This window comes from Rana temporaria, chromosome 12 (assembly GCF_905171775.1).
Source record: "Rana temporaria chromosome 12, aRanTem1.1, whole genome shotgun sequence".
Lineage (NCBI taxonomy): Eukaryota > Metazoa > Chordata > Amphibia > Anura > Ranidae > Rana > Rana temporaria.
In genome coordinates, this window is record NC_053500.1 from 13,391,893 (window position 1) to 13,406,942 (window position 15,050).

The 15,050-nt window shown below is 44.0% G+C and overlaps 1 protein-coding gene across 3 annotated transcripts in view; it reads right to left on the reverse strand.

Moving 5' to 3' along the window:
- Positions 1 to 2,966: 2,966 nt before the first annotated feature.
- Positions 2,967 to 15,050, reverse strand: part of SLC52A3 (solute carrier family 52 member 3) — a 58,225-nt gene continuing 46,141 nt past the window's right edge. For all 3 annotated transcript variants that reach the window (XM_040331698.1, XM_040331697.1, XM_040331700.1), the window contains 3 exons: positions 13,666 to 15,043; positions 10,421 to 10,544; positions 2,967 to 3,248 (listed from right to left, as the gene is read on the reverse strand). In XM_040331698.1, coding sequence (XP_040187632.1) covers positions 3,036 to 3,248; positions 10,421 to 10,544; positions 13,666 to 14,693 — 1,365 coding nt within the window. In that variant the 5' untranslated portion in view covers positions 14,694 to 15,043 and the 3' untranslated portion in view covers positions 2,967 to 3,035. The remainder of the gene's footprint in view (positions 3,249 to 10,420; positions 10,545 to 13,665; positions 15,044 to 15,050) is intronic.

Sequence of the window (15,050 nt, forward strand, 5' to 3'; positions counted from 1 at the left end):
GGCGGCTCCCATGCGACTCCGGCCTGAAGAATGGTCGCTCGCTGCCAGCGAGGAAGACGGGGACATTGCGGGCTTTTCCTGCAGGTAAGTGTCACATAATGGGCTACTATGCGGTGCATATGCCGCAAAAAAGCAGCTTTAACTATACGCCGGAAAAAGCCGACTAGAGACGACGTAAGAGAATGCGACGGCTGCGCGTATGTTCGTGGATCGTCGGAAATAGCTCATTTCACGACGTGAACGCCACCCAACGGACGCCGAAGTATTGCATCTTAGATCCGAAAGGCATACGAGGACGTATACCTGTCGGATCGAACCCAGATGCCGTCGTATCTTGGTTTGAGGATTCAAACTAAAGATACAACGCGGGTAATTTGAAAGTACGCCGGCGTATCAGTAGATATGCCGGCGTACTCATTCTGTGGATCTGGCCCCATGTTCTCTTTTCCTCCGATGGAATTCCGATGTGAGTTTGGTCGGGCAAAAGCCAGATCGTGTGTACAGGGCATTAAATTCCCTTTTTAGGCTTTCCTTTTTGTATTTTTTATCTGGCGATCCAGAAAGCAAGTCTTGTTCTTCACAAGCTCCAACAGAATGTATCAGTTTACATGGATGAGACATACCACTTAACACTGGCAGGGGTGATTAAAATGAACAGCTTTTATTTATTCATACAAAACTTTTATCCCAAAAGGAAAACAATAACAAAGTTTGCTGTAACTGATTATAATGTGTGAGCTGGAGTTTGGCTTCAATCTGTTAATACATTTAACACTGCAGAGGTCGCCGGATCAAATCCAGATCCTGAACCTATCCAAATTAACCTTGGAAACAGTGGCAGCTCGTGGTTTTTTGTTTGGGGGGGGGCGAACAACCACCCCCACTCCACGGCACCTCAAAGCTCAAAGACACTCTGGCCCAGATTCTCAAAGGGCTTACGACGGCGCAAGGCAATGTACGCCGTCGTAAGTCCTAATCTGGGCCGTCGTATCTATGCGACTGATTCTTAGAATCAGTTACGCATAGATATCCATTAGATCCGACAGGCGTAAGGCTCTTACGCTGTCGGATCTTAAATGCAATTTTTTTTTTTTTGTCGCTAGGTGTCGCCTCCGTCGTTTTCCCCGTCGAGTATGCAAATTAGCAAAATACGCGAATTCCCGAACGTACGCGCGGTCGACGCAGTGAAGTTACAACGTTTACGTTAGATTTGCGACGCGTAAAGTTGCCCCTGCTATATGAGGGGCAACCAATGTTAAGTATGGCCGTCGTTCCCGCGTCAAAATTTTAAAATGTACGTTGTTTGCGTAAGTCGTCCGTGAATAGGGCTGGACGCCATTTACGTTCACGTCGAAACCAATGACGTCCTTGCGACGTCATTTAGTGCAATGCACGTCGGGAAATTTTAGGGACGGCGCATGCGCATTACGTTCGGCGCGGGAACGCGCTTAATTTAAATGCTATACGCCCCCTACCCGCCTAATTTGAATTAGGCGGGCTTGCGCCGGGTGATTTACGCTACGTCGCCGCAACTTTACAGGCAAGTGCTTTGTGAATAAAGCACTTGCCTGTAAAACTTGCGGCGGCGTAATGTAAATGACATACGTTACGCCGCCGCAGTTTTACGCCCATCTACGAGAATCTGGGCCTCTCTGTCTGCTGGTCTGTCCACTTACCCCATCTAGGGGGCAGGGATCGGGCAGTGGCGGACATACAGGGATCAGAGCATCGCCCCCCCCCCTACTCTCTGTCTGCTGGTCTGTCCACTTACCCCATCTAGGGGGCAGGGATCGGGCAGTGGCGGACATACAGGGATCAGAGCATCGCCCCCCCCCCCCCTACTCTCTGTCTGCTGGTCTGTCCACTTACCTCATCTAGGGGGCGGGGATAGGGCAGCGGCGGACATCAATGAGCGGCAGGGATCAGAGGATCGCTGGGCATTGGGTAGCGGCTCCTGTGTCTTCTCCTCCGTCCTCCTCGCTTCCACAGTGCGTCTACTCCCCTCCTCCTACGCATCCAAAAGGAATGCCTGTTCTTTCAGCCAATCGGGTGACGGGTATCAGACGTGCTTCCCGATTGGCCAGGAGGAGGATCAGTGCTGCAACAGCGAATATTCATTCGCTGTTGTAACACCTGGATGGGCCCATAGCGCAATGCTCTGCGCCAAGAGCTCACCCTATTTTGAAGCCTGCTTCAACAAAAAAAAACACCCCCGCCGCTGTAATTCATGCGCCCAGCTTCCTAAATATGTCCGGACGCATGAATAGGGGGTGGCGGTGGCGATGGATAGAGCATCGCATAGCTTGAAGGTGGAGGGAGTGGCGGCCGTGGATAGAGGGGGCGGTGCTCGAGTGTCCCTAAAGTACTTTCACTCTCATGGCCCCAAAAAAGTATTGTGAGTGGCAATAGATGAGTAAAGCAGCTTGCGTAGTCATGCAACACCTTTCATTTTAGTAAGCAGGGATTAATTGTTGAAAGAGGTGACCAGGATGTTGTTACTCTATACTTCTAAGATATAGTTCAAGTATTTTTTCTCCCTCAAATGTAGAATACTTAGGAGCATCTTGTTCAAAACTGAGGAATACGAAAAACTGTGCACGCCTAATTTAGTAAGAGACGTCACAGCATCGCAAGATTTCAAAACCGGAAGTGACGCAATGCTTATCTTCGTTGCCATCACAACGAGGCGGGCACTTCCGCCGCCGCCACCAGTTGTGATGGCAACGTCAGAAGTTTGCGTCATTGCGAGCACATGCGCGAGAACGGGCGGTGCATGCTGGTCGCTCAGCTGCACCGGATCCCGGAAGATAGTGCTTGTGGGCTTCACATGCCCACAAGCAATATGGCCAAGACAGAAGAATAAAAGTTATTTTTTGCTTACATATCGTAAATCGAGCGGCGATATATATAACTGTTATGATCGTAAGATATTCATTATAAAAATATATATACAGTTGGAACTCCGCTTTAACTGTGCTTTTCATGTAGAGGTATTTATGTCTGTATGTTTAGTGTCAAGTCATTTATCAAAATTCTTAGCTAGGACAGTTCGTATTGCAAAGATCCGCAGATTTGAAAAACCCGTACACATTGACCATTGGGAACATGACAAGCGCCCCAATCATGGATCCCAACTGCACCACCGCTCCGCACCAAAGGAGGGCACTGTGACCCTGGCTGCGTAGAATTATCCCAATCATTACTTTGACGTAACTCAGCGTACCGATAAAGAGAACCCAAGAGATGACCTGATGGGAAAAATATGTCAGTATAATTGTAATAATTACTTACTATGATATTAATTAACTGCCAGCATTAAAGAATGGCACAAAAATAAACATCACTAGCAAATAGATAAAAAAAAATAGATTTCTGCCCCTACATTGGCACCAGTTTGTAAAAGCATAACACATGTAGTATTTTCATTACTGTGCTTTTTTTTTCTACTATTAGCCCTGGTTCACACTCCAGGGACTTCTCATGCAACTTGCTGGGGCGTGCGACACAGAAAGTTGCATGACAAGTCAAAACACATTAATTTCAATGGGTGCCACTTTATTTGCTACGTCTTAAGTTGCAGTGCCAAAATAAAATTGTTTCTTCAATACTTTTCTGCGTCTTCCTTGTGACACGAGTCTATAGACTGCAACGTTCTAATCACGAAAGTTGTGAAGTAGTTGTTTCTTTGTCTCATCTTTGCGACTTTGGCTGCACTTCACCGGGTTTTGTAAGTTCAATAATATGTGTCACGCTCTGTATTGTTATGATTTGCCAAAGTCGCAAAACATCAAAGTCACATGAAAGTTGCATCAAGTCGCAATAAAAAGTGGCACTGGAAGTCCCATGACTTTGGGGGTCTTAAAATAATTCTAAAGGTAAAAAAAAAAAAACACTCTGTACAGCAGCCCCCCCCCCCCCAATACTTACCTGAGCCCCAACACCATCCAGCTTGGCTCTCCGGGGATTCTCTTGGAAATTCGAAAATCCCAAAATAAAAAATAAAATCCGAAAGTAACAAAGAAAATCCAAAAATGAGAAAAGACGAAAATCCAAAGTAATAACTAGCTAACTAAGAATAACTAACTATTAAATTATAGGTATTGGAATTTTCTTTCAAGTTTGGCTATTAGTGAACGTAACGAATACGAATTTATCCAAAGTTACGAATTATCCGAAATAACGAATGCTGCATCTAAACAAATGGAACAGAATGAATTATTAATAATAATAATAATATTTTTTTATTATTATTATTGTTATTTATTAATATTAATTAGTTACGTTCCATACGTTTAGATACGGCATTCGTTATTTTGCATAATTAGTAACTTCGGATAAATTACATTCACTAACAGCCAAATTGGAAAGTAAATTCCACTACCTATAATTTTATAGTTAGTTAGGTTATTATTCGTTAGTTATTATTTCAGATTTCGGGTTTTAGAATTTTTTAATTTTTGTTCTTATTTTTGGATCTTTGTTCTTTTGAATCTTAGTTCTCATTTTCGGATTTTCTCCGCTTTCAGTAGTTACTCAGGTTGCAGTACTGCTGTTCATGATTATGGCCCAGCCTGTTATCCTATGGCCTCTGTCACACGGAGCGGACCGTTTTTGTGTCATCCGTAATCCCCGCTGAGCTGTCGGCGGATAGGGCGGTCCCCGCACACAGTGCAGAGACCGCCCTGTCTCTCCTCCGCTCTCCCCTATGGGGAATCGGAATGTCCGTCTTCATCCGATCCGTTCCGCCGGACGGAAGAAAAATAGGGTTTTCTTCCGTCCGAAAAACCGGATCCTGACGGACGCGGATAGTTGCGGACATTAGCGGATGCATCATCTGCTAACAGAAGCGATCCCCTAGGGATGCATTACAAGTCCGTAAACTGACTTGTAATAAACGGACGAACGGTCTGTACGTCTGAAAGGGGCCTATATGTTAGGGTTGCACTGATATCACTTTTTTAAGACCGAGTACAAGTACCGATACTTTTTTTCAAGTACTCACCGATACTTTATTTTAATGTCGTGTGGCAGTGGCACTAATGTGCAGCACTGATGGGCACTGGTAGGTGGCACTGATGAGGCATGGAATGTGTTGTTTTCTTTTTTTGTTTGTTTTTTACTTTTTTTATATATATAATTTTATATTTTTGTGCTATTTTTTTTTACAATGCTTTCTACTTTTTTTGGGGGGGGGGGGGTGTTAGTGTTTTTTAATTTTTTTTTTTTTTACAATTTAACTGAACTTTTTATTACGGTTATTTATTTTATTTTTAGCCCTGTTTGGGGGGGGGGCTTTGATGAGATATCAGGGGACCCGGGGAGGAGAAGCACAGAGGGGGACCCGCAGGAGAAGGACACAGGGAGCACAGAAGGGGACCCAAAGGAGGTCACAGAGGGCGACCCACTGGAGAAGGACACGAGGAGCACAGAGGGGGACCTGAACGAGGACACAGAAGGGGACCCGGAGGAGAAGGACACAGGGAGCACAGAGGATGATCCGGAGGAGGACAAAGGGGGGGGCCCGAAAGAGGACAAAGAGGGGGACCCAGGGGAGGACGCAGAGGGGGACCCAGGGGAGGACGCAGAGGGGGACCCAGGGGAGGAAGCAGAGGGGGACCTGGAGGAGGACAAAGAGGGGGACACTGAGAAGGACACAGAGGGGGACCCGGAGGAGCACACAGGCATCACAAAGGGGGACAGCTGGGGGTTATTGGTGCGGTGGTGGGGGCAGTTACAAGCACCGATCTCCCTGACAGCCGCGGGAGGGAGAGGAGGAGAAGCTATATAGGATGATCGGTGCTTGTAACTGCACCCACTGCCACACGATCATCTCTGAGGCTGCCCAGGTATCGGGTCAAGCATCAGAGCATTTTTAGGAGTGCAAGTACAACCCTACTATGTGTCCATGCTCACATAGGCTTTTATCAGCAGTTTTTTGGTAGGGGCGTTCTCTGGCTGGGAAAAAACAAACAAAAAAACAGTGTTTGTAGAGGAGTTTTCAGCTGTAAAAAAAACAGAAAAACGTGTCTATTCAGCTTTTGTGGGAGTATAGTTTTGCTATAAAAAAAAAAAAGCAAACGCTACTGCAAAAATTTTTACATTCACATTCTACAGCTACAACTTTCTACAGCTAACGCTACTGGTGTTTTTATAACCTCCAGTGTGCATGAGGCCTTATAGCTAATGCCTCGTACACACCCTCGGGATTTCCGATGGGAAAATGTCAGTCGGGAATCCCGACGGGAAATAAGAGAGCTGGTGCTCTCTTTTTTTGCCCGGGGGATTTTGGCAGTTTTCCCGTCGGAAAAACTGCGAGGGAGCATACAAACGGCCGGGATTCCCAGCCAAAAGCTCTCCTCGCAGTTTTCCTGACATAAAAACCCGGACGTGTGTACGACGCATATAAGTGGAAGTATTATGTTAGTCCTTCCTAGTATTACTTTCACTAATGCTGCAATCAATTCCATACTGCAGGAAAGTGAAGTTACTTGCTTTAAATTGGGGACAAAAAAAAAGAGGAACACAGCGCCACCTTGTGACAGCCTAAGACATCTGCAACTCAGTAAATGTGGAAGGACATTTTCTTTAAAAAAAATCATTCTTCAACAAGTGCATAAGGAAAGTACACGGGCTGTAGACTCAGTAGCAAGTGAATAGCTGTTGGCTTTCTGGGGAAATGTTTTGCCATTGTGCTGCTTTGACTTGCTTCTGAGTTGTTTACATTTTAAGTATAACTAGCTGAATACCCGGCGTTGCCCGGTCTTCCTATCTTAGGCCCCGTACACACGACAGAGGAACTCGACGTGCTTGGCACGTCGAGTTCCTCGTCGAGTTTTGGGATGAAGCCGCCGAGGAGCTCGGCGGGCCGGCTTCTCCCATAGGAGAACGAGGACAACGAGAAAATAGAGAACATGTTCTCTATTTTCTCGTCGAGTTCCTCGGCGGCTCCATCGAGCCAAAACTGTACAGACGACAGAGATTCTCGGCAGAATCCGGGTTTTGACCGAGTTTCTCGGTGAATTCTGCCGAGAATCTCTGTCGTGTGTACGAGGCCTCAACCTTTTGGGGAGGAAAATCATAGTAATATAAATATCCCCATCTTTTTGTTCCATTGATTTGCATGGGACTTTAAACAAAAACCCCGTCCCTCACAAATGGGGGTAGCTAATGGATAAATTAACTATCCTATAGTTTAAGTGGACATGTAAGTAACATGTGACCAAGTGTTATCGAAATATGTACAGCTGTTTGGAAGTTATGAAGTAACATGTATTTCCCATAGAGTTCAATGGGACTTTAAAGGAAAACCCCGACCATGGCAAATGGGGGTGGGTAAGGGTTAAACCACCTATCCTATGTTTGTTGCTGACATATAAGTAACATGTGTGCCAAGTTTCATGTTAATATCTTTAGCCGTTTGGACGTGATGCTGGAACATACATACATACATACATACATACATACATACATACACACACAGACACGTTGAGTTTTATATATATAGATTATAATTCTGAGTTGTTTACATTTTAAGTATAATTATAATTCTGAGTTGTTTACATTTTAAGTATAATTCCAGTCAAATTCTAACTAAAGCCTGGTACACAGATTATCGGACGACTAATCATCCATTTGTTGTTGCATGCCAGTCTCATATCGAAAGTGAGGTTGCTCAATTTATGAAAATTCTCGTACAACAGAACACAACTTCGGAAGTGAAAATCTGACATTTTTATAGCCTGCACCCTCAGGTTTTGTTGCTCAAATAGTTGGAATCACCTGTTGAAAGCACTATACTAACACTAAGATGATCAGCCGATCGTTTGCCATACAAAATGTTACTTCCCATTTTCTTATCGTGTGTACGGACCATTAGCCTAAACCTACTCCCACCCCCATTCTAAGACTACACTAACTACCCTGTGAGAGGAAAGATGTCTATACTTACTCAGAGGCCGCTCTGGTCTAGTCACATGATCAGGTCCCAGCGCCAGCTTCAGTGTAGAGCAGGGGTCTCCAAACTTTTCAAACAAAGGGCCACTTTATTGCTCTTTAGACTTTAGGAGGGCCGGATTGGGGCCAGCAAGGGAAGAAAATGTCATGGGCCCAGCATCAGTGAGCACAAATATGGCCTCAGGGTTGGTGGTCAATAGGAAGAGAAGTATTCCTCCTATTAGTAGGAGGAATAGTATCCCATCATTGGTATCAGTGGATAATATAGTGCCCCATTGTTGGTGTCAGTGGGAGGAATAGTGCCTCATGTCAGTGGGAGGAATTGTGCCCCAAGGGCCGGATAAAGGCTATCAAAGGGCCACATCTGGCCCTCGGGCCGCAGTTTGGAGACCCCTGGTGTAGAGAATAGGCAACAATAACAGCTGCAGGTCCTGGGCGACAATGTCAATTATAGGCTTACTATGGGGCATTTGTTGTTGGCTGTCCCTCCTCTACACTGAAGCCAGTGCTGAAACGCGATCATGTGACCAGAGCAGAGCAGCTTCAGAATAGGTAAGTAAAGAAGACATCTTTTCTTTCACAGGGTAGTTAGAATAGTCTTAGAATAGGGTGGGAGTTAGGTTTGGGCTTAGTTGGAATTTGACTGGACTTCCACTTTAAATTGTAAGCTTCATCAAGTTGGTCTTGAGTTGCATTGAGCTGGCTTTTCAGTGCTTCTAGTTGGCTTTGCATTAAACTTGACTTGTATGAGAAGAAAAACTGTTCAGGTATAAGCATGTGCCTGTCTACTAAAGCCTTTACAGAGTATTCTGTGTTCAGGCAGATTGGTTTATGCCCTGTAATTTATCTCAGTTCTCCTGAGCTTTCTGGAGAAGGAGAAAAAAAAGGGGGGGAAAGACAAAAAGAAAGAAAGAGAAAGGGAGAGAGAGAAAAAGATAAAGAATGAATTAGCAAAAGAAAGTAAGAAATAATTAGTTTGAGAAAGCTCTAGAAAAAGAGTGAAAGAGAAAAAGCTTGAGTGAGAGAGACAGAAAAGGCTTGAGAGAAAAAAAAATAGAGGGGGGGGACACACAAAAAAGCAAGGAAAGAATTAAAGAAGAGAAAAAGCTCTAGAAAAAGAGTGAAAGAAATGCTAGAGCGAGAAAGAAGGAAACAGCTAGAGAGAGAAAGGACAACGGAAAAAAAAGAAAAAGAAACTTAGAGTTAACGAAAGAAAAACATAGCAAGAGAAATTAGAGCAAGAAATAAATAAATAAAGAGAAAAAGAAAGAGAGAGACAGAGAAGTAAGAAAGAATTATAGAGAACAAGCTCTAGAAAAAGAGTGAAAGAGAAAAAGCTAGAGAGAAATGAATGAAAAAGCTAGGGAGAGAGAGGGAGAAACAAGAAAGAGAGAGAAAAAGCGAGAGAGAAACGAAAGAATTAAAGAAGAGAAAGAAAGAGAAAAAGCTCTAGAAAAAGAGTGAAAGAAATGTTAGAGCGAGAAAGGAGGAAAAAGCTAGAGAGAGAGAGGGAAACGAAAAAGAAAGAGTTAGAGGGAACGAAAGAAAAAAAATAGAGAGAGAAATTAGAGCAAGAAATAAATAATTAAAGAGAAAAAGAAAGAGAGACACAGAGAAGTAAGAAATAATTAGAGAGAGAAAAAGAACAAGCTCTAGAAAAAGAGTGAAAGAAAAAGCTAGAGAGAAATTAAAGAAAAAGCTAGAGAGAGAGAGAGAGAAACAAGAAAGAGAGAAAAAAGCTTGAGAGAAATGAAAGGAAAAAAGAAGGAAAAGAAAGGCTTAACAAGACAAAGAAAGTAAGAAAGGATTAGAAAGAGAGAGAAAAAGCTATGGAAAAAGTTAGAGAAAGAGAGAGGTGGAAAAAGCTTGAGAGAAAGAAAGAAAGAAGCTAGGGAGAAAGAGAGAGAGAAAAAGTGAGAGAGGGAGGATGAAAGAGAGAGGGAGGAGAGAGAGGGAGGGGGAGGAGAGAGAGAGGGAGGGAGAGGGGAGGAGAGAGGGAGAGGAGAGAGGGAGGGGGAGGAGAGGGAGGGGGAGAGGGGAGGAGGAGGGAGGGAGAGAGGGGAGGGGGAGGAGAGAGGGAGGGGGAGGAGAGAGAGGGAGAGGAGGGGGAGATGAGAGGGAGAGAGAAAGGGAGAGGAGAGAGGGAGGGAGGAGGAGAGAGAAAGGGAGGGGGAGGAGAGAGAGATGAGGGGGAGGAGAGAGAGATGAGGGGGAGGAGAGAGAGAGAAGGGGGAGAGAGAGGGGGGAGGAGAGAGAGAGGGGAAGGGGAGGAGAGAGAGGGAAGGGGGAGAGAGAGAAAAAAGAAGGAAAGAAAGAATGGATTTGTGTTTTTTGCCAGGACACCTGAAATATATAAACAAAGCTATAAGATAAAAAAAAAATTAAAAACTGTTTACTGTTGGAGACGCTCAGGTTTTTCTTTTGGAAAGTCATACAATAAATAAGAAGTGTAACCTTTTGTACTTACAATAAGGGCAACACCCCAGTTAGTACTTTGTAGAATGGGGCACGGACTCATCACTGCCGTCATCATGTTGTAAGCCCCAAATCCTGTCCCGAGCACCGACCAGAACACCAGACTGACAAGAGACCTGAAGGAAAAACATACAACTAATTTCAGGGTAATGTTAGTGAGCAGTACATCAGGCCTATCTTCTAGTAAGGTTTCTAAATGTTTGCCATTTTTTCTTCCTCTGCAATGCCAAGTGAACTGCAGCTGGTACAGGGGACACAATATTCTAATGTTACAGTGCCTTGCGAAAGTATTCGGCCCCCTTGAACTTTGCGACCTTTTGCCACATTTCAGACTTCAAACATAAAGATATAAAACTGTAATTTTTTTTGAAGAATCAACAACAAGTGAGACACAATCATGAAGTGGAACGAAATTTATTGGATATTTCAAACTTTTTTAACAAATAAAAAAGTGAAAAATTGGGCGTGCAAAATGATTCAGCCCCTTTACTTTTAGTGCAGCAAACTCTCTCCAGAAGTTCAGTGAGGATCTCTGAATGATCCAATGTTGACCTAAATGACTAATGATGATAAATAGAATCCACCTGTGTGTAATCAAGTCTCCGTAGAAATGCACCTGCACTGTGATAGTCTCAGAGGTCCGTTTAAAGCGCAGAGAGCATCATGAAGAACAAGGAACACACCAGGCAGGTCCGAGATACTGTTGTGGAGAAGTTTAAAGCCGGATTTGGATACAAAAAGATTTCCCAAGCTTTAAACATCCCAATGAGCACTGTGCAAGCGATAATATTGAAATGGAAGGAGTATCAGACCACTGCAAATCTACGAAGACCTGGCCGTCCCTCTAAACTTTCAGCTCATACAAGGAGAAGACTGATCAGAGATGCAGCCAAGAGGCCCATGATCACTCTGGATGAACTGCAGAGATCTACAGCTGAGGTGGGAGACTCTGTCCATAGGACAACAATCAGTCCCTGTATACTGCACAAATCTGGCCTTTATGGAAGAGTGGCAAGAAGAAAGCCATTTCTTAAAGATATCCATAAAAAGTGTCGTTTAAAGTTTGCCACAAGCCACCTGGGAGACACACCAAACATGTGGAAGAGGGTGCTCTGGTCAGATGAAACCAAAATCTAACATTTTGGCAACAATGCAAAACGTTATGTTTGGCGTAAAAGCAACACAGCTCATCACCCTGAACACACCATCCCCACTGTGAAACATGGTGGTGGCAGCATCATGGTTTGGGCCTGCTTTTCTTCAGCAGGGACAGGGAAGATGGTTAAAATTGATGGGAAGATGGATGGAGCCAAATACAGGACCATTCTAGAAGAAAACCTGATGGAGTCTGCAAAAGACCTGAGACTGAGACAGAGATTTGTCTTCCAACAAGACAATGATCCAAAACATAAAGCAAAATCTACAATGGAATGGTTCGCAAATAAACATATCCAGGTGTTAGAATGGCCAAGTCAAAGTCCAGAACTGAATCCAATCGAGAATCTGTGGAAAGAACTGAAAACTGCTGTTCACAAATGCTCTCCATCCAACCTCACTGAGCTTGTGCGGTTTTGCAAGGAGGAAGGGGCAAAAATTTCAGTCTCTCGATGTGCAAAACTGAGACACACCCCAAGCGACTTACAGCTGTAATCGCAGCAAAAGGTGGCGCTACAAAATATTAACTTAAGGGGGCTGAATAATTTTGCACGCCCAATTTTATTTGTTAAAAAAGTTTGAAATATCCAATAAATTTGGTTCCACTTCATGATTGTGTCCCACTTGTTGATTCTTCAAAAAAAAATCCAGTTTTATATCTTTAGGTTTGAGCCCTGGTTCACACTGGGTACGATTTGGAACGATTTGAGATGCGATTTGAAGAGCTGAGAGAAGTATTATTTTTGTTCACGATGGCCATGTGTAATTTTTCTTGGGAAGGGAACTTCTGCTCTTTGGCTTTACATTCTAATTATAGTTCTTGTATGACAGATGCTCTTTAGCCTTAAAAGAAAAAAAGAATAACTCAGCCCCTGTAATGCAGTGGAAGCGTTCTATAATTTTTACCATGTCAGCTGTTCTGTCAGTCAAAATAATAGAATAGAATAATATAGTAGATGGGTTGGGCAGAGGATAGTGACAGGTTGTAGAAAGGGTCTCATTTGCATATTAGCTGCACGCCCATTATTGTATAAGTAGTTGTATTCAGTAAATCCAAAGCTGAACATATCTGTAATCTGATTGTATATATTCTCCTTTAGCTCCACCAATAGTTACGGTATATAGTTTTTTTTTTTTTTTCTTTTTTCTAATACAGTTGCAAGAAAATGAGAGAAGGGGTCACTGTAATGAGAGAAGGGGTGTCACTGTACTGAGAAGGGGGGGGGTCACTGTACTGAGAAGGGGGGGGGTCACTGTACTGAGAGAAGGGGGGGGTTCACTGTACTGAGAGGAGCAGGGGGGGTCACTGTACTGAGAGCAGGGGGGGTCACTGTACTGAGAACAGGGGGGGTCACTGTACTGAGAGGAGGGGGGGTCACTGTACTGAGAGGTGGGGGGGGTCACTGTACTGAGAGGAGGGGGGGTCACTGTACTGAGAGGAGGGGGGGTGTCTGCACCGAGGGGGTACTATAGTTGGTGGGGGGGGGGACATGTGGATATTACAGTGGGGGGAGATTTTTGTTTTTTTGCTGATCCAAAAAATGATCCGATCCGTGACTCCTGATCCGAGGAACGATCCGAACCGTGAGTTTTTTGATCCGTTGCACCCCTACTTAGGAGGTTCAACCAGTTATTAACCACTTGCCGCCCGCCCTATAACAAAAAGACGTCGGCAAAGTGGTTTCAATATCCTGACTGGACGTCATATGACGTCCTCAGTATATTGAGCCGCTGCGCGCCCCCGGGGGCGCCCATCACGGCGATCGTTGTTGCAGGGTGTCAGTCTGACACCCCGCAGCACCGATCTAGGTAAAGATTCTCCGTCGGAGACTCTTTACTGCGTGATCAGCCGTGTCCAATCACGGCTGATCACAATGTAAACAGGAAAAGCCGGTTTGAATTTGATTTGGATTTCCCTTCTGTTTACTTTCCATCTTGTTAATTAATAAAATAAAATAAATGATTAACACTTATATATCTGAAATCATTCTTCATTTACAGCATTTTTTCACACCTGCCTAAAATGTTTGCACAGTGCTATGTATTATATGTTTGCTTTAATATAAAAACATTAACACTCACCTGCTAGGTAAGAACATGGCAATCAAGCAAGCTAGAGGATTTGCCATGGATCCCAGGGCTGCTGCCAGATGGTATGCCAGATTACCATATGGCATGCATGAGTATGTCTGTATGGAAGGAAGGACTCCATTGGTGAGGGCATTCACCCATCCAGTGAGGAAGTATATAAGTGCATAATGGCCATATGAGTACACCACTTTGTTTGCTTCAGACTCTGGAGTGTTCTCATTGCTGGCGCCTCCACCTGTCCCGCTCACCTCTGAAGGCCTTGTGTCATTCGATATGTCCGTTGATGAGTAGGAATTCAGGGTGTTTGTACTTTTGAGCAAGTCATTATCGGGGTCTTCCTTTTCGGAACGCCTACTTAGAAAGAAAAAAGCTACGAGACAGAAGACCATCATGATGAACAAAAGAAAAATGAAGACCTGAACGGAGAAGTTTGCCGGGAGATATTGAGTCTGTATATAGTGATCCGTTTCTGTGGTGTTTAACCATCCTTGTGTTCCATTCTCAGTGTGTGTCACATTAATGCACTTTATCATTCCCACGCCTTGGATCAAGGATAAAAGACCTGGGATAAGCCCGCTAAGCCCCTCACCGATAAAGTATGTTGTTATATACTTAGGTTGCAGTTGCATCATGAACGGCAGAAAGGTTACAGATGAAGTGCAATCTACTAAAGATAGGAAAAAGGTCAAGACCAGGAATCCTGTGCTGTGCAAATGGCCTCCTATCCAGGTGGTTTCCTTCCAGAAAAAAGCCATAAGGAATAATGCCACGATTCCCAAAATGATTATGGTGTATATGACCCAAACTTCCTTTAGCCTCCCAGGCTTCCACTTGTGCATTATGGTAACAAACAAAGGCCCAATGTTGGCCATTTGGATTATTATGGTGAGGTAAGATGGTAAGTACCAACCTTCTGGCAGTTCATTGACGATGAGTGGAAGTTCAACCCATAAGCCGTTGATGGCCACCCATGCACCAGTCCCAAAGATACAAGCCAATAGGTGAAGAACCAAAGCCATCTTTTACCACTACACCTTGCCTTTGGCCCCCCCGTCAAATAATTGATGGCAGTCAACAAGCTGCTTTTAGATTGAGCAGCTCAGTGAAGGTTACTTGTTTATTGTGCCTCTTCTTCTCGAAAGACCACCATTCCTCACAGTTCAAATGAAAAACAGTTGTCCACCACTCGTTGGCACTCAGAACATTTCAATATCACACAGTATTGTTGAGCATGTGATCACTGTTGGCGTGTCTTTAGTTTTATGCTTTGTTAGCAGTTATCAAAAAGCAGAAAAATAATTTTCTTTCTTCACCAATATAATTTCCTTTGTTTGCTTGCAGTTCTTACATTTCATATTTTCATAGAGTACTGTAAA